Source organism: Ailuropoda melanoleuca, chromosome 5, assembly GCF_002007445.2.
Source record: "Ailuropoda melanoleuca isolate Jingjing chromosome 5, ASM200744v2, whole genome shotgun sequence".
Lineage (NCBI taxonomy): Eukaryota > Metazoa > Chordata > Mammalia > Carnivora > Ursidae > Ailuropoda > Ailuropoda melanoleuca.
Genome location: NC_048222.1, coordinates 112,384,026 through 112,404,650, shown reverse-complemented (window position 1 = coordinate 112,404,650; position 20,625 = coordinate 112,384,026). Strand labels below are relative to the sequence as shown.

Sequence of the window (20,625 nt, the reverse complement as noted above, 5' to 3'; positions counted from 1 at the left end):
TCCTTAGTCTCAAGGTGGCTGTTTTCAGCAATTCTGTCCAATTGCAATGCTGCCGTTTGGAGAGGGGGTTTGCCAAGCTGCTCACTTTGCCGTATTCTAGAAGTTCCACTCAGAATCTGTTTTGTAACTTTTGAATTTAGATACAGCCTGCAGACTCCCTCAGAAAAACAGTCTATATTCTGCTACACCAAATGGCCTGATAAACTCCCCATATCAACTGTGATAAAGGTATCAGTTTCCCACTTTCGATAATACAGAGTGGTACTATTTTCCAGGCGTGTATAGGAGCCATTTTATTCTTCTTTCTTCCAGTGCATGGAAAATTAAGCATTCGTCCACAGATGAAATGTTTAGTTTTATGAGGATACTTTTTCTTTATGTATATGAAATAGTCACCTTTCCATTCAATCATGTTTCTCTGAGCATCCTTCAAACAAAATTTAAAATAACTATCGCATGTTTACTACAGATAAGAAAGCAAGTTTAGTTTGAACTTTTATACTTACTTTCTCTCCATCTCTCTCCAGCATGAAAAGGGATTTCTCTTTAGCACATTCATGTTTTTTCGTTGTGATCTAAGAACGTTTCAAATTTCGAATAGCCTCCTGTAGCATTCAGAAGCACTAATGCCAGATGGTTACAATTTGGTGGACCTCTGACTGAAATGATTTACCACAGGATAGAGCTCTTCTGTTGGAGGTCTAGTCTACGCACTGTCATTTTGCTTAATTATTTCTGATATTTTGCCCATCATTCACTGACCTTCGAAGCTATTTATTTAAAACCATTCTCGGAAATTTCAGTCTGTGAGTGAATTGTCAAAAATAATTAAGAAAAATGGTGGTATGTGCCCCTGACACAGAAATAGATCTTTTCTAAAATGTTGCTGCTTTTAACAGAATTTAATATAAAGTCATTTCAAGAATTATGGCGCTATTAACCAAATGATTCCAGCAAAAGTAAAAACACCCAGAGCTTTGGACTGGACAGTAATAAAGAGAAAAATGTTCTTCTCATGCCTGCTGTTCTTTGGAATGCCTCCTATTTCCTGGGGGAGCATTTCCATGCTCACCTCACTACCGTACAATTTATAAACATTCATGAGCCTTCTAGGAGTTTTTCAAGATCTTCCCTTGTTATGTCATCTACATTCATTTCTCCACCGAATAAGAAAAAAGGAACAAAAGAAAAATTTCCAAACCAAACCTTAATTCTCCTTGGCTCCTTTGTCAGGACTTAAGACAAATATCTAACAAAGCTTGGTCTCAAGGAAATAGGCACCACTTACCGCCTTCCTGTTATAACTGGCAAGACATCATTGGATTTGGCTTCAATTATTTTAAATGCGACTTTCTTCAAATCTGAAATGCCAACAGCCATGTCCTCTAGCATTCCGATTTCATCACCTACACAAGGGAAAAGGAACATTGTTACAAACATACTATTTAAAGAAAATGTCATTTGGTACTACATCTCCCTGCTGGGATTTGTTCTAGCATTTTAGTGAATGAGTTTCTGAATGCAGTGAATATATTCTAAACACTTTTCCTCAGAGGCTGAAGGTTTTCACCAGTGAAGTAAAAACCATTTCAATGGACTCCAGCAGTCCAAGTACCCTTTGAGGGAAAGAAGAATGCATACATTTGCTGGAAGGCTATAGAGAAGTTTTAATTCCTTTATGAAACGAGTATCATGCAGCTCTCTTTCCATTGACAGGAGTGATATCTGATTTCTAGAAATAGAGACAGAGCCACCCAATACAAATATAATGCAGGTCACACATGTAATTTTAAATGTCCTGGTAGCCATATTTTTAAAAGAGTAAAATTCATAAAGGTGAAATTAATATTAATAATATATTTTACTCTAACCCAATATATCCCAAATATCATTTCAGTTATAAATCAATGTAAAATTATTAATTTTTAATATAAAACTAGTTTTTACTAGTTTTTGAAATCTGGTGTGCATGTTTAGCACATAATGATTTGGATTAGACACATTTCAAGTGCTCAGTAACCACACCGGGCTACATATTAAATAGTGCTATTCCAGACATTGGAAAGTTGGGACTTTAAAAATCCAGTCATTGAAACTATGTTGGTAGAGAGCCTTTCATATTAAAAAGCCAGATGGCTGCTCAGGACGCCACTATTCATACTCCATGAAATAATCTATAATTCCATTTTCAAAACATAATGGGGGTAAGAATACAGTTACAAGGTGAATGAATGCAAAGAATTGAAAGTTACATTATTTCTGTAATGCTTATGTCATAAAGGTTTATTTCGCATTTTTATTTTTAACTGCAGAATCTATGGATCAGATATCCTTATGAATGAGAATATGATTTTAACACGTACTGAAGCAATACTCACTATATGTACTTAGCAGTCCTTCATATTGCACTATCAATCCCACTGTGTGAAGCTGCTGTAGGAAGCCAGGGTCATGCAAACTGGTGTGTAATTTGATGATAAAACCACAAACCAATCCAGCAAAAAAAAAAAAAAAAAAAAAAAAATTCACTGAAGAAATTGACTGGGGTCAGCAAACTTTAATTGAAAAATATTTAAAATTTTTGAGGCGTCACGGATTTAATTAAAATTTTTCAAGTATGTGAAACATTCATGAACTAGTGGGGGACACAGACAGTTTGGTTAAAATATTCCCTTTCTTTCTGTCTTCTTTCCTCCCCACGTATGTCTATAAAAATCAGTTGTGGGTGTGGAGGCAGAAAGGAGAAGAAAGGTCCCCGGGACAGCCACCATGATGGAGACCAGCCTTGATGTCATGAGATAGGATTGCGTGAAGGCAAAGGAGGTGGTCCTGTTAAATCTTGCCTTTAAGCATTACTGCCCTGAGAACTTATTTTATGGACAAACAAAACATACAAGAGATCATTATGAGGCCCTGTCCTGGGATTCATTAGGGAGCTATATAAATGGGAAATTGTAAACAGACCCCTTTTGTCAGTCCCAGCTGCCAGTCCCACCTCTCTGCAAGGCTGCTGCCCCTTTCCTTCCACCATGCCTGTGTGGAGACCTCAGGGCATAATATGATGACAGGATGGGCGAACTTTGCTTCACTGACTCTCTGCACCGTGGAACAGAATGTACATTTCAGAGACTTGGCCACCTCTCTGCAGAAATAAATCCTTAAGATCTCATAAGCTGTTTCTGTTCAGCTCATATTTATTACAGATAAGGAAAACTGATACCAAAACTCTAAGAATCCCTTTAAAAACGAACCTACCGAAAGGAGACCTCTACCGTCACCAAGGATATGCTTTAGCCACCCGGCCCCATGCTGTGTTCCCAAGAGGCACCTACTGCTTGGCTGAAGACGATGTCCCTTCTGAGAGTCAGCATCAAGCACTGGGGCAAGCTGTATGCAAGTTCCTGAAGGAGCACGAACGTCAGGGACTGCTTGGCTCGGTTCACCACTTCTCCCATGCAGTCCTTCAGGGTAAGGATGAGGGGATACAGCTGTTCGTACCAGTCCTCTGCAGGGAGGAAGGGGGTGTAAGAACAGTGGACTGGAGGAAGGTCATGGAGGATGGAACCAGTTTATTCTTCTTAGTCAAGGTACACACATTATTAAGGATTTGTAACGATTCGATTTGAAGAGCTCTGATCCAAATCTCTCCTCTGAACTCCGTAAGTCTGCAGCCAGCCACTTGTTGGATCTCTCTGCTGAGTATACTTAACATATACTCCTCTCTGGCCTTCTCACCTCCAGTCTGGAGACCTCCTGTAGCCTTGTGGACCGTGCCACCAAACTCTTTCCATGATGGAATCCAGGTTTTCCTGGACTTCTGCAGTCTTCACATTTGTTGGGACATTGAACTCTACCATTGTAGAACCCAGTAGACATTCACCATCCCCTTGCCCTCTGCCTTCATCATTTCTCTATCATCTCTGGATCAGTTACTATCCTTCTCCTTCCAGGCACGCCCTACTTGAACCCTTTCTCAACAGCGTCCCCGGAGTCCCTGGAGGGGGCTTTCTAATCAGTTTGAATTCCATCCCTTCATTCACTCCCTCGCTGCCCTACTGTAAACATTTTAAAAACACTAAAGCGTTCAGAAAAAAGTACAAAAACATAAAACAGCCTCCATTATCTGACCTCTGCCTACTTGTCCAGTCTCACCTCTCAGAATAGCCTCACTCACAGTCTTGAGTCCCAGGCGAACTGAACAATGTGTATTTCCTCAAACCTGTCCTGCTCCCACCTACTCCCACCTCTGCCTCACTTACTGAAGTTTGGGTTACTTTTGTGCCCACAGTTCCTTGTTCTCGAACTCCACACGCTATTCGCTCTGCAAGAAAGGGACCTCACTGACAGCAAGGAATTTATGTTTTAAACCCTGAGCCTAGCATAGAGTCTAACATATAGCAGATATTCAATCAGTTTTAATTGAGAGAGAGAGAGGGAGAGAAAGACCATGCACAAGCAGGGGGAACAGGAGAGGGAGAAGCAGACTCCCCACCGAGCAGGGAGTCCAATATGCAGCTGGATCACAAGACCCTGGGATCATGACCTGAGCAGAAGGCAAATGCTTAACCAACTGAGCCACCCAGGTGCCCCTAATCGAATTAGTAAAGTTACGATAAATATAACAAAAGTTGTTATTTATTTTTAATAATTTAATAAAATTATAAAATTATAAATTTTATAGTTTTTAAATTATTATAATAAAATTAATAAAATAATAATTTTTTAAAAGATTTTATTTATTTGGGAGAGGGAGAGACAGACATAAAAGGAGAGAGAGAGAAAGAGTACAAAGAAGGAGAAGGAGAAGCAGACTCCCTATTGAGCAGTAAGCCTGACATGGGGCTCCATCCCAGGACCCTGGGATCATGACCTGAGCCGAAGGCAGACACTTCACTGACTGAGCCACCCAGGCGCCCCATAATAAAATTTTTGAAGATATAGACAAGTATGAAAAAATCAAGTTTCTGACAATTCAAATAGGCTTTCTTCAAATCAGGATATAAAACTGAAACCAGGACGTCTGGGTGGCTCAGTCGGTTAGGTGTCTGCCTTCGGCTCAGGTCATGATCCCAGGGTTCTGGGGTCGAGTCCCACATTGGGCTCCTTGCTCAGCAGGGAGCCTGCTTCTCCCTCTGCCTGCTGCTCCCCCTGCATGTGCTCTCTCTCTCTTTGTCAAATAAATAAATAAAATCTTAAAAACAAACAAACAAAACAAAACTGAGACCATCTGTATTTTTTGTATGTCTAGATAGCTAACTTGTTTCAATTATATAATCATGATGTTGGCATATGATATGCAAATAAGTTATATGTTAGTTTATTTGGAAATCAAGGCCCTGATAAACATCAAATACCATGTGACATTCCATTAACATACAAATAAATTAATAGCAGTATGACAAAGAAATTTAATAGAAATGAATGTATGCTGAAAATTAATTATAATTCAGGATCTAAAATGATATGATCTTCTCAGCACAAAAGTATAAGCTTCACTGTGAATGATGTAAATGGTCAATAACCAGTTCAGACCTTGGAAGAGTTATAGGGAATGATAAAAAGAAACATAATCACTATTGTACCATATCTACCGTCACTTAGTTATTTTATGTTATGTTGTAATAGACTAAATGAAAGAAACCAAAATTGTTGAAAGAATAATTAATGACCCCAACTTAATAAAAAGATGTGCTCTTGTTAATCCTTTACGTAAATGCTTATGTGATGCTATAATGCAAAATACATTAGGAACATTATGAGTTATTATTTTAAAATATTGTAGAATTATGTGTTACAATAGGAATAAAAAACACTAAAGAAAGGGGAATACAATGAAGGCCTATTAAATCTGTAATCATTTAATGAAGGACTCACTTGTGGGCAGCCTACGATGAAATTTGAACAACGGTTCATTTTAAACAAGCATTGACTAACTTGATTTTTATGTCATTAGGGCATGTAAAAGGGCACATGGAGGTATATCAGACTTATTTTCAGAATAAAAGAACCATCAGTAGATATCTAAAAGGAATACTCCTTATTCCTATTTTTTTCATATTGACATTCTTCTATCTCCCATTCTCTCCTACTCTATTATTCCCAATATGAATGTTTACATACATATATTGATTCACTGACACATACATATATACACTAGGAAAACAAGTATTTCAATAAATTGACCCCGATTTACATCTTAGAAGGGAACAGACTGCAAAATGATTTTGTTTTGGGCTTAGGTCTGTAGAGACCCACTTCCACTGAAGAATCTCCAACATAAAATAAAGCTTGTGTGCAGTAGGTGGCGCTGCCTTATTAGGCTGAGGTAGAGCTAGGCTGTCACTATTCCGTTCTAGTACCGCTCTACACGGTTTTATACGTAGCGTGTGCAGGCTGTTTAGGCACCTTGCATCATACTCTCTTGTGTCAAGGGATCAGTACCTTGGTCAAGGGTACGATATGCTCTTCCTAGTTAGAGAGTGGGAAATTAACTTAAGGGCACACTTCTCTTGAAAGACACTCAGTGACAGCTGAAATTTAATATAGCTCTTGGTTTTTCTTGTTGAAGATCTTTCTTTGCACATTTCTTCATTAGCACCAGGATAATTTCCTTACTCACTTCTAATCCTACCCTCACACTTATTTAACCAGTTGATTCTTACTCATAAATTGCAATCATCTCAAAAAAGGAGTCTGATTTCTAATCTTAATAGAATAAAATTGAAAACCTGGAAAAAATACACTGATATTTTAAACCTAGGAGCACTGTTAGCTGCTTGCCTAATGCTAACAACATTCCAGGGTCTCCATTTACTATAATTGTATATACTTTTTATGGCAAAAATTGAAAGCAAATGACAGTATAATAAAACATTAATTTTAAACAAGAAAAATACAAGTTTGTGAGTGAGATAGAATGCCCTAACGATAGTAGGAAGCTTCCTACAGAAAAGTATAAGTGAGAAAACTAACATTACATTTTTATCTGGCCAAGAAACAATTTAAGTTGAGCAGATACAGAAAAAACTGCACTGGCAAATGCAAACTGCAATGACTACAGGTTCTCGTCCCTGTTAATATTCACTCACTGTAAATCTCGGTTCTCAACAAACAAAATGGTATATAACAGTCAAAAGAAAGGCTGGAGTCAGTTCATAAATGGCCTTTTTGCTCCAATGATCATTCCAAATTATTCTCACAAAGAAAAAGCAAATGCTTCAGTTTTCTCTTCAAAAATATTTTTGGGAAAAGAAAAAAAGCTACAGCTCTTGACAGTCTTAAGACCACTGTCACTTTTCCATCACCTTCCTGCCTCTCCCTACTTCACAATTTCTGTGGTGCTTACTTTGTTCTCACGATAAAGCCATTTCCTAGCAGGGACGAAGTGGAGTTCATTCTGGGCTATCCGGTCAAAAATAAGAAGTACTGAAATGCACACATCCACTCTTTTGAGTTTAATTTCTTCAAATTTCAACTAAGATTTTATATAACACACACACACCCTCAATGAAGCTAGGTGGCTAGGGGCTCACCACTACATAGTCACTGCACCAACACCTCTCTGGGAGCTAACCGGCTCAGCAGACACTTAAGTGTCCACGTCCTCGATTCTCTCTCTCTGGGCTCCTTTCAGTGACAGAGGGAAATAAAGAGAATGTTTTAGTGTCTCTATAAAAACTTGCTGAAACTCCTTAACCCTAAGACCAACAAGCAGAGTCTTTCCTCAGGAAAACATAAAATGCATGCAGCTTAGCTGAGCTTTTCCTGAGCTTTGTGAAGTGTGCTGGAAGCCATCCAAGCACAGCCTGTTTTCCAGCCCTTTACTTGCTTCTATAACATATTCAAGTGACGCTCACTGAAGGATTCAAAGAACGACTGCCAGGTGCCCCCCTCGCCCCCTCCATACGCCATCTATTTCCTGTACAGGATGTTCACGTCCTCTGAGCTCAATGGCTCTTATGCTACTCAGGAGGAAAATAAAAAAGCCAAATACCAAGCAACTGCAACAGAGCAGAATGCTTTCTTTCCAATTTCTGAGCCATTTTCTTCTCAGGTGTTTGGTCTTCTTTGCTCATTTAAAATAATTAACTCCACACAAGCTTATAACCATTGTTATTTTTGTTATCACAACTTTTCAGACACAGAAGAAAAGATAAAAGATTGCCTGCCCATTAAAGTTTATGCAAAGAGATAAGAGAAGAAATGAACCTAGCTTTTAGGATTCACCTCAGTGAAGAAGACGCTCAACTGTGAAGCTAAACAATTAGAATGGCCTCTAAGAAGGGCAATAAAATCCCCAAGGCTGTGAGAACAGAGACCAAATGCATAGCCAACAAGGTTTTGATACTGTGCGCAAACCTCAGGTCCCACAGAACTGGCAATGGGTTTGCGATTGGGGGCTGGCAGTGGCAGATTTCGCTATCCCTGCTCAGAGTCCTTGTTGCTTTTGATGGACCTATGTCCTACATCACCCCACATACAGCTACCTGGGTGCCCCTCTGAATGAAGGCCCTGTCCTTCAGGCACACTTCTACAATCTGAACATCATAACTTGGAGGGGTCAGTCCATGACAAGGCTTCCTCTCCACATACTTCACAGCCAAACTCCTTTGTATGTGTATAATACATGCGGCCGACTTTGGTCAGAGATCCTGGACACCTGCCCACTGCCTCCAAATATCTGGACATACCCCAGCATATAGGCTAATCTGATAACAGATGAATAATCAGGGAAAGAAAAGCACCCACTGAAGCCTGGCTGTCTAGAGCATCTTCCCCAGACACTCAGAATGCCCTTTGAGCCTTCTCTAACCCTTTGGCCATCTTTATCATCCATCTCTTGGCTCTGGTCCAGAATCAAAAAATCAATCTGTATTTATATTACTTTAATAAACGCTAACCTGTCTTCCTTTTATCACTCTCCCTCCTTTCTTCACTGCCATCATGAGAAACATAGTCATTCGTTAGTCAGATAGAACCTTTTGGAAGTGAGTCCTATGGGTGACACTTATATTTCTAACTCATGACTGTTACTCCCAAGGGGCTTAAAATAAAGAAGGGAAAGTAAGAGGTGTAAAATAATGCTTACCATATAAGGGAATCTGATAAGTGCTTTAAAAATTGGGACCATGACAAAACAAGCTTAGAAGGAATACAAATTTAAAGGCAACAGAGTTCATCTCTGCTGAGAAGATCATATTCATTCACAGCTGTCTTGTTGACTGAACATTTGAAGGGAGTCCTGTGTGGGCAGAGTTCAGGGAAGCTGCATGGCCTGCAGGTAGTTGAACACTCATAAAGCAAAGCTTTGTAGAACAGTCTGGGAGGGGTGCATTGTTTGATGATATCAAGTCCCAGAGAGAGATGCCATAAACTGACTGAAGAGTGCCATACGGGGACTGGAAGGGAGGAGGGGAGGGGATGACATGACTGAAGGACTTGGACAAGGCAGGAGTACAGTGGAAATCATGTTGAGACTGAAGCCATGGGGGAAAAAACAATAAAACAAACTTAGTGGGCAGTCATCACAACAGCAATAGAGGTAAGTAGGGGTGGGGAGGGAAACGAGAAGGTACAGACTATGTGTGAGCCTAGAGCCAAAAGCTAAGAGGCAAGGTCAAATGTAGAAATAATGGGTATCGGTAGGGCAAATGGAAGCAGTTTATGGTGACCCTGGAGGAAAGTCGCACAGAGAGCAGTCTGTGCCTTCAGAGCAGTTTAAGGCCCCAGGAGTATTCACACAAAGGATAGACAAGAATCTTAAAATGTAATCATCATAGTGTCCACTGAACTACGATCCAAGGTAAGTAACTGATCTTGGCACTTTCCAGATGTATTAGAAATGAGCGTACTGCTCAACTCAAAACAAGCTGCTATGAGAACAAAGGCAACCTTTTCTTGTGCCAAGGGAACCTTGTTTGTTTAAATCCTGCCAGCCTAAGAACACAGTGTCATAAAACTTCCCAGTCTTGCTCTTAGAAAAATAGCAAAGAAAATGCATCAACCGATATCCTGGTTAAACTTCTCATTTTGTAGCACAAAGTTGAAAGCCTTAAGTAAATCCTGCTAAGACAGTTTCCAGGAACTAAATCCATTAATCAAACAAGCTCTGTGTTTGCTGTAGCACAGAAGTTTTGAATCGGGGGTTATGATGAACCTGGAGGAGTCACACACTCATATCCGCCGGGCACATTTTGCCTTTTGGCCTTAAAAAAAAACCTGGAATCTCAGGACTCTGGCCTACAAATATGCTGAGCATTTAAGAATAAGCAGCATAGGTCATAGATCACTGAGTGATCCGAAATCACCAATTCATCTGCATCAGAGAGCTCCCGTCAATTAAATTTTGTACAGTATCTAAGACTGAGAAGACAGGAGTGGACGTGGAGCTGACTGAAGCCCGATTCGAGCACAGGAATCCAGAAAAGGGAAGAGGAGATGCATTTCTATCCTGAAGTGAACAAGGTGAGTACAGGAGTTTTCTAGTAAACTTCGAGGCCAGTGGAGTATAGTGCATCATTTTTTAAAATACTTCTACAAATGCAACAAAGACTCATGTAAATAGATTTAACTTGTAAGTGCTGAGAAAGGAGGCAAGGGACCAAAATACAATGTAAACAATACTATTTCTCAGGCCATTCCATTCAATAACATATGCCCCAATGTACCCACATGGGAAATATGAATCTCTTTTTTTCTGTCTATCTCAGTTTCACTGTGGGTGTGAGCATCACCAGATTTATGATAAAGTTAAGTGATTCTTCAAGTGTAATTTATGAATACATGACAATTCTTAATTTCTGCCTAAGGTAAAATTCCATAGTAAACCTTTATGAGATATATAAGGATTGATTTTCATAAAGTTATCTCATGATATCACTAATTAGTGTCTAATAAAACTTAGCATTTTGTTAAAAGGATGACAGCAAAAAATTATCTGTATAGAGTAAGATTAGTGATGCTTTTTCCTGGAAAGTACAGAAGCAGTGCAGCATGGTAGTTGGGAAAACAGGCTCTCAACTCAGACCACCGGGGTCAGAAGCCAGGCTCTGCCACTGGACCAGGCTTGATAGTGCACAACTAATTCAACTTTCTACTTCTTTATCCATTAAGTATGTCAAATCACTCTTATGAGTGTTGCAAGAATTAAATAACATAGGTAATATTTTTTAAAGTTTCTGGCACATATTAAGCAACCTCAGAACGTTACGTACTATCTTAAAAAATCACTACAGTAATAAAGTAATTTTTATACGTCACCCAATGTCTGCCCACCTACTAAGATTTGTTGCTTATGCTCCTTCTTCTCCCCCCTATTTTTGAAGATGAACTGTTCGTTCTCCAGCTAAGACCAGGTCCTCTATCTGTATACCAGAACTCATCTCCTCTCACCTACTTGAAAGTATCACTCAAGCAATTCTCTCCCCATCCTCCTACATTATCAGTATTTCCTGTGTTACTGGACCATTCCCACTAGCACACAAACAGGCCGTTATCTTCACATCTTTAGAAATGACCCTGCCTTGACCCTATTCCCCTCTACAGCCTCTACCCTATTTCTCTGCTTCCTTTCATGGTGAAACTCCTCCCAAGAGTTGTCTATAGACAGTGTTTCTAGTTCCTTTTCTTTCTCTTCCTCTTAACCACTCCACTTAGGTTTAGTCCACTCTAGGGAATTCTCATCAATGTCACCAGTGCCTGCTACGCCAAAAAATCCAAAGTCACTAAATCCTCATTCCACTTGACCTTTCAGCAGCATGAGGCATGCCAATCACTCCCCCTGGAATACTTTCTCACCCTGGATGTCAAGATATCATACTCTCCTGGTATCCTTCTACCTTGCTGGCCATTCCTTATCTAACTCTGTTGCTGGTTCCTCCATTCCTGTTGACCTGTTAACATGGGAACATCCCCAGTTGTAATCCGTATGTTAATTCCCTTTCCTCTGAACATTCAACCCTTTGTTGACATTATTCAGTTTCACAGTTTAAGTACTGTTTATATGTTGACAATTTCCAACTTTATTTTTTTATTAAGTTTTTTATTTTAATTCCAGTTAGTTTTCATACAGTGTTATATTAGTTTCAGGTGTACAATATAGAGATTTAATAATTCAATACATTACTCAGTGCTCATCATGATCAATGTACTCTTTATCAAAATTTTTATCTTTAACCTGAACCTCTCTCTTGAATCCCAGATTCCTATATCTAAGTACATACTTGATACTTCCGTGTAAACTTGGCATGTCCCAAATGAGCTCCTATTTACCGCAAACCCTGTTCTACCCAGTCTTCACCAACCAGTATGCAACCACCCCATCCTTCCCGCTATTCATGCCAGAAATGTTCAATTATTCTTAACTCCTCCTTTTCTCTCATTCTCTCATCCAAACCATCAGAAAAGCCTGTTGGCACTACCTTCAAAATAAGTACAGAGTCCAACCACTTTTCATCACCTCCACCGCCACCTTCTTCTTGGTAGTCCAAGCCATGCTTCTGTCTCACCTAGACAATTACGTTAGCTTTCTAACTGGTCTATACCTGGTTCTACCTTTCCAATCTATAGTCTAATCTCAACATAATAGACTAGGTGTTAAAATTTATGTCATATTAGGTTAATCCTCTACTCAAACCCCTCTAATTGCTCTTATTTTTCTCAGAGTCAAAGTCTATACAAAGGTCCTACATGAACCTTTCTCCAAACTACCTGTATAAATTCATCTTCTACTCCCTTCTCTTCACCTTCTGTATTCAAACCAAACTGGCATTTTTGCTGTTTACTGAAAATGACGGTGGCATTACTGTCTCAAGGCTTTTGCATTAGCTGTTTTCTGTGTCCTTCCCCCAGATGTCCACATGGCTCACATCTTTTCTTTTTTGTCTTTGTTCTAATATCAACTTCTCAATGAAACCACTGACCACTCCTCTTAAATTTCAATTCCTGCCCTCTGACAATATTCCAAAACCCTCTTACTTTGCTCCATATTTTTTTCACATTATTTGTTACTATTAATATATTGTGTAATTCCCTTAGTTTCTTGTATTAATGTTTCTCTGGCACAAGAATATGAACTTCAGGAGGGCAGGTGTTTTGCCTGTTTTGTTCATTTTTATATCCTCAGTGTCTAGAATAGCACCTGACACATAGTAGGTACTCAATTAAAATATGTTGAATGAGTGAAAGAAAAAAATCACTGTAAATAATGCGGTACCTTTATTATCATAAAACAGGAGAACTGGAAGAAACCTTCAAAATTTTCAGATGATCTTTACTGTACCAACAAAGTAAGGTCCAGAGAATGTAAGTGATCTGTCGAAAGTTATATAGCAAAATAAGTAAATTGAGGACTTGCCAAGAATCTTGGCTCTGAGTCAAGTGTCGTTTTGTTACACCATAATGCATTCATTGCACAATTTTTAAGGGAAGCATGAATTTTCTGATAGGATATCTGAAAATTTCATAATGTACAATTATTATCGAAATTCTAAGTTTATAATAAAAATATCTGTGGTATCTTTTGATTATTTTTCACTTTTTTTTTGCTTATAAGTGTACTTAAAATTTTTTTTTACCTCTTGACATATGAATTTTTAAAATCCTGATTCACTGATATTTCTTTCCCAATGTAATTCTAAACCTTTATGTGTAGAAATTCATGAAATTCAGGATAGTAATACTTAGCCCTTTGATGGAAATGATGCTTTGTGCCTGCATCAAAGTGCTTTGCACTTTGCAAAATAAAAGACATGGTTCATATTATAAAACCACTGAAACAATCGTCAAATGTTGAGTATAAGTTTTGATAATATAATGATTTTCATGTATGTATGCATAAACATGCACTATGCTGAAGATACTTAATAATACAAAAACCTACCTAAGCATTTCTTGTCAGGTAGCAGTTATAGATGAAGGTGACTAGGCTTTTATTTCATAATGTTGGCCTCTATTACTTGCCAAGAATTATGTTAGGTTCTGGAGATTCAAGAGCAAATCACAAATACTTGGCATATTTTCTCACAGAGCCAAGTCTAGTAGAGGAGATAATATTTAAAACAGCACTTAAAATAAATCAGAGATTCAGAGGCTGCAAACTAGTGGCCCATGGGCCAGCCTTATTTGGGCCTCAAAGATGTTTTATTTGGCCTTCCTCATATTTTAACAATTTTAAAAAAATCAATTATTGACCTTTAAAGAATTTGGATGTTTCATATAAAAATTCAGATTTACTTGAAAAATCAGAAGATACAGCAACTTTAGTTTCAGTTTCCTTTGTAGGAAGGATTGGTTAGAACTGCAGTGGTTGCCTTCTTTTGAAGGGATATATATTGTCCCAGTGTCTATCAAATACACTTGACTCATTCATGGTACCTGTATGCTACTTGAGGGCCTTTGTATTTGAAACCCTTGTAAAAAGCATGACTACATAATTTAAAGAATTCAATGAAAGGTTAAAATGAGAGAGACTTCTGTTCAAAAGGAAAAAACAACCTTTTTCCTTTCTTCCTCAGTGGTATCTCTCTTAACCTGTCACGGTGAGATTCTATTTACTCTTTCATGTCGTACTCCCTTGGGCTCAGTGATGCATGTATGCAGAGTCTCAAAGGCACCCAGCCTGACCCTGAGTATTTCATACCCGCGCCCAAGCCCCCTCAGTAGGTGAGGATGGGGACATAAAGAAGTCACTGGGCTGGGAGAGGGATGGGGAAGCTGGGTTGGCAATGGAGAGCCTGGGGGGCAGAACTATAGGTAAATCAAATCTCAAAGTTCCAGGCACAGCCTCCATTGCTCTACTGGACTTTATTTAAAACAAAGATACAATTTTTAAGAATGCAAGATGATGATTAGAGAGCATTAAACCCAGAGCAGAGGGTTTGTGTGTGAGGGACCCTGTGCACTTGCACGGGTTCCATGCTCATAAAACCAGCTCTGGCCTAGGGGACCAGAGAAGGTGCCCCAGAGGATACACAGTTTGAGCCTGTGGAAGGCAGCAATGGACAAACCTTTGAAGGCCTAGCAGTGGAAGTACAAAGTGAGGTCTCAAAAGATTTCAGTGTGACTAGATCATGAAGGATGAGGTGAGATGAGGTGGAAGAAAATGACAAAGCACCATGAAGAGGCAGGTGGGGGTCTGGGCACTCAGTGCTTTGGAAGATCAGCAGAAAACTAGCAAACAAGTTAAGTATTAGATGTGACTAATATCTAAACATAAAGGCAAGTAAATCCATATGCAAAACTGCTCTTAACATCTAAGCATTTCTCACCAACAGTTGCTCCGAGGACCCAGATTTTTCTTGACAAATTCAATCAGGAATCACTTTGCCTGGATTTGAATCCTTGCTCAGATACTTACCAGTTCTGTGGTCTTGGAAGTATTGCTTAACTTCTTCATCTATAAAATGGGGATAAAAACAGAACCTCCCCTCCAAGCTTGTCTTAAGGAGGGAGGCAAGAACGGCAAGGTTTAGCAAGTGCTTGTCACAAAAATGTGAATGCAGTAAGGTTTAACTAAACAATGTGATTATTTTCTCTCTTGATACCTTTGTTTGGTATCCAAGTTTATTTGATTTGTACCCGTTAATGCTTCCTACTCCTCAGCTAAAGGCAATTTCTATGACCCAAGTCTCTGTATTTTGGATTTTGCTAATTTTGTCTTATTCTTTCTGTTCTCGTTTTTATTCAGTTTCATCTATCTATCTGTTAATGACTCTCAAATGTATACTCTCTCTTCTAAGTCCTTTATCTTGTATATTCTGTCTTTGGAAAATCTCCGTATATCTTTTTTCAAATACAACTTGCTCACCCATGAGACCGCAAGAGCAGGGTGATGACTGCATGTGTTCCCACATACAGCACATGGCACAGGACAGATGCTCTCTAACTAACACAAATTTAGTGTGTCTTCCATAAACTTAATGCCATAAACCATTTTATGTATAAGTGTGTTCATTAATTAATCCTTAATGATTTCAAATTTATTAGGCAGACAACTACTCTGGCCAACCTAAAATAAAGTAAAGTATAGGAAAGAGATTTGATTCAAAAAAGTGATTTGCTAAAACCTTCGCTTTGTCCCTATTTGGAAGTTTAGGGTACTTTTTTCAGATAACTAATCTTGGGCATAGGAAGCCCAAGGAAGATAATTGGTGATAAATTACTAATAAATTCTTGGTAGTTACCAAACAATTATGTTAATGGGAGGCAACCCGAGATAAAGTAAAAGGTGTGAGTGAATTCTCAGGTTCCACTAGGAAATGTGAAATGCACCTTGTAAGCTAAAAGAAAATTAGGAAGCAGGAAAGGACATGAGTATCAGTGAGCATGAAACTCCAACCAGTGATAAGTAAACAAATTCTGCGATCTGCATGGATGTTTACCTCCTTTGTATGAGGAAGCAATGATGACATGAAACCAGCACGGGTTCATTGAGAAAAGTTACATCAGAGAAATTTCATCTCCTTTTTGACAGGACGTGTAGCTGGGCAGATTAGAAAAAAGTATTCAGAGACAAAGAGTATTTGGCGTTTCACAGGGCATTTCACGGTAACCTTGTGAAAGACAGAGAAATGCAGGCATGCGATAACATGAATGGGTGAATATATCGCTATTTGAACACACATCCCCAAACAATAGTGATTAACAAGTGTATTTCAATGCATACATTTTTTTTAGCGATGCACCTCAAGGATCTGTATTTATTTCTGTTTTCCCATCATTTTTATCTATTACTTGTGTGAATGAACAAAATGTGAATAAAATGTGAATAAAATGACCCTGAGTCGGATAGTAGGTATGATTGATGAAAGGAACAGATATTTATTTATTAGAGTGTACTCAGAAGGGTAGTGTACTGCAGTCATAGGATTGCACATCAATCTCTTCAGTAGAACTGAGACAGACCATGTCTTAATCTCCTTGTGTCCCTAGTATTTCACAATATCCAGCCCATAGTGGTATTTAAATATTATTTGGATCTTGAAAGCCTGAAGGATAAGTCAAATTGAGCAAGATTTATGGATATCAATGAAGTTAGTAGTAAAAAATACAGCTGTCAAAATAGCTACTGTGAATTTAGATACCATTAATAGAAAAATAGATTCTAAAAGTAGGAAAGTGGTCCCCCTCTGTTGTCCTGTGTTTGATGCCATTCCTTTGAAAAATGACCAAAAAGAGGCAACTCAAAAAGGATATGATGGATGATTTCAGATTTGTTAGACTATAATGTGGAAAAAGGAAAAGCAGATTTGTTCTGTTTGTTGCACAGAATTATATCTGGGCCAGTGGGTAAAATCAAAGGAAACATATTTAGATCAACACCTGGAGTATGCCATTCTAGAAAATAAAAAATGGTTTTCTATCAGTGGAGATGTTACCACAGGCTAGGTGAAAACTGGCAGAGATACTATAGGTAAGGTTCTTAACACAACTTAGGAGGTTTAATTACATAATCTTTAAGGGCACATTAAAATCTAAGATTTTAATATTCACTGCTTTTATCTTTGAGTCTTCAATTTCTTATGAAATTGAAGGCATGCTGTCCCGTGCATATAGTAGATGCTTTTAAGTATGTTTAAGTGTAAGGAAGTAAAATAAAATCTTGTTCATTAAGAAAACATACAAATATATATAAGACATGTACTTTTGAAAGGTATTCCACTATTTGTGTTCAGAACAGCCGAGAATGTTTTACTTCCATCAGCTCTATTTATATTAGTCCTGAAAAGAGATTTATGAAGATATTTTGTAAAATCCTGGCTCTAAAACAAACAAAAGGCCTTCAAAACTACAGATTTAAAACATTATTAAATAAATACACTGCAGGGGCACCTGAGTGGCTCAGTCAGTTAAGCGTCTGCCTTCAGCTCAGGTCATGATCCCAGGGTCCTCGGATCAAGCCCCACATCAGGCTCCCTGCTCAGTGGGGAGCCTGCTTCTCCCTCTGCCTGATGCTCCCTCTGCTTGTGCTCTCTCTTTCCCTAACAAATAAATAAATAAAATCCTTAAAAATAATAAAATAAATACATCACAAAAGAAAAATGTGCAACTTGAAAAAAATATCTGCAGGTTATAAACATTAAAAAATGGAAAAAGGTAGGAACAATTCAGAAGACCATCTGTTTAACCATGACATATATATGCCAGTAAAACAAACAGGAATTATAACCCAAAGGTAAAAATAAAAGTTGGTGATGAAGAAAGAAAAACTGACTGCCAGGGTTGACTTACCCTATGAGATTTCAAAATATATCCCAATATAAAACATAATAGTCAAAACCATATGAACAGAATAAAAATTCCAGAAATTGATTAAAAATATTTGTACAACATGGGGTGCCTGGGTGGCTCAGTGAGTTAAATGCCTGATTCTTGATTTCGGCTCAGGTCATGATCTCAGGGTTGTGGGACTGAGCTTCATGGAGGGCTCATGCTGGTCATGGAGTCTGCTTAAGATTCTCTCTCTCTCTCCCTCTCCTTCTATTCCTCCTCCCCCACTCACACTCTCGCTCTCTCTCTAGGAAAAAAAAATTGCAGAACTTAATATAGAAAGAGAAGAAACAAAACTGATACAACATAAGAGAAAGAATCACTAATAAATGATGTGGTAACAACTGCATAGCAGTATTTATGACATCATACATTTGAATAAACTCTGGATGACTCAGTCATCCACTGAATCAATTCATTTATTAATCGTAAAAAGAAAAGAATGAAATGGTTTTTCCATCCCAGCTATGAGCTAGGGATAAAACTGGGGCTATTGAAGAAATGGATTTTATTATAAAAATTAGTATTTTGAAATACAGTATTAAGTTTTATAATGTCAAACTTCACTGATAACTAGATAAATTACAAAAAAATACAAATAAAGTTACAATAAATTACAGATTACAATATGATGTTTTTCACCCAAAGTGGCATGAAATCAGGGAAAATATTTAAGGCTGGGAAGACTGTGGTTAAAAGGGTGCTTGTAGATACTGCTGGTGAGAATATCTTTTGCTAAAAAGAACCATCAAAATGTTCCCTCCTATTTCTTGATTTCTACTTGCCATTCTCTAATAGAAGGAACCAGAGTTCCTTGGGAAATGGCTGAACCTAGGGCCTGGGGCAGGGGAAATAACAGCTGAACCGAGACTGGCTCATGATGCCAGCGTGAAGGGGAGTAAGTAACAAAAAGAAGGGAGTAAGTAAGAAAGAAAACAAGGGAGTAATTAGCCTGTGGGAGGGAAACCTGTTAGAAGGCCTCTGACACCAACCTGAAGGAGCTCCTAATGGCTAACTCCAAAATAGTTTGAGCCTCAAATAAATATTATAATATTATTAGATTATAAACTAAAGAATAACATATGTATTCATGAGTCCACACTGATATGAACAGATAATTGTAAAAATGAACATGTGGGAGAGAAGGGTTAACTCATCCTTATGAAATAATTCCACTTCTAGCAATCTAACTTAGGGAAAAATATCAGCAATATAGTAGAAGACTTCAACATTCAAAGATGTGTTATGTGTTAACTACAGTGAAATTATAATAATTACGTTTCTAAAATAGTGGTTTCTCTTTTGACGAATTAGTTTACAGTCATTATAATCTCATTTCCAGAAAATGTCTCTCAGGAAATATCCATAATATAATGATATGCAGGCTATCAAGAAGTACATCTATATTTACAATGTGTATTCCAGTTTGGTTACCGTGTGTGTGTGTGTGTGTGTGTGTGTGTGTGTAGACATAGGGTATGTTAAAAATATTTATGTCTGATTGAAATAAAAAAATAAAAATCACACATAATCCTATTTGTTTTTCCTTGCAAATTTTCTAAATTTTTTTTTTTTAAGATTTTATTTATTTATTTGACAGAGATAGAGACAGCCAGCGAGAGAGGGAACACAAGCAGGGGGAGTGGGAGAGGAAGAAGCAGGCTCACAGTGGAGGAGCCTGATGTGGGGCTCGATCCCATAACGCTGGGATCACGCCCTGAGCCGAAGGCAGACGCTTAACCGCTGTGCCACCCAGGCGCCCCTAAATTATTATTTTTTCTAATAAAATTTAAAACTATAGGTAAATTGGGGTACATATAATTAGTGGATATGTATCTCAAATATCTTTATCTGAAATAGGTTGGGAGATAGCAGGTATGTCGAAACATGACTTTTGGTTATGTGTTTGCTTTATATCAGCACACACAAAAAAACCACTATTAATTTCTCTATTGCATTGCTTTATGTGACAGAAGTCAGGGCAGAAATTGAAGATACTTTTTTCCTAACTTTAAAAAGACTATAAAAACATAATAAGTATTTTATTAATATATTATTATTACATAATAAAAGTATTATTAAATAATTGATTGAGCCATCAATCCCACTCCAACTGTGCAGCAGCATCCATAATTTGAAGTATACTAAGCACAGATTGATCTGTAAAACATCTATTCGTATATGTTAAGCATCTTCTTTTTACGCACCAATGTCCCTTCCAAAACATGCACTCTATACACAATTGTGTAACATATAAAATGTTAACAAAAGCTTTAACTTTGAAATTATTTGACAATATGATATTAAATCATTATTAGACTAAAGTATATCTTTTATTGTACATATTTAAAGCATTTT

General features: G+C 37.9%; 1 protein-coding gene across 9 annotated transcripts in view; it reads right to left on the bottom strand.

Moving 5' to 3' along the window:
• The window catches only part of INPP4B (inositol polyphosphate-4-phosphatase type II B), a 753,420-nt gene that overhangs the window by 79,155 nt on the left and 653,640 nt on the right, over positions 1-20,625 (bottom strand). For all 9 annotated transcript variants that reach the window (XM_034661577.1, XM_034661575.1, XM_034661579.1 and 6 more), the window contains 3 exons: positions 3,333-3,505; positions 2,379-2,502; positions 1,289-1,406 (listed from right to left, as the gene is read on the bottom strand). In XM_034661577.1, coding sequence (XP_034517468.1) covers positions 1,289-1,406; positions 2,379-2,502; positions 3,333-3,505 — 415 coding nt within the window. The remainder of the gene's footprint in view (positions 1-1,288; positions 1,407-2,378; positions 2,503-3,332; positions 3,506-20,625) is intronic.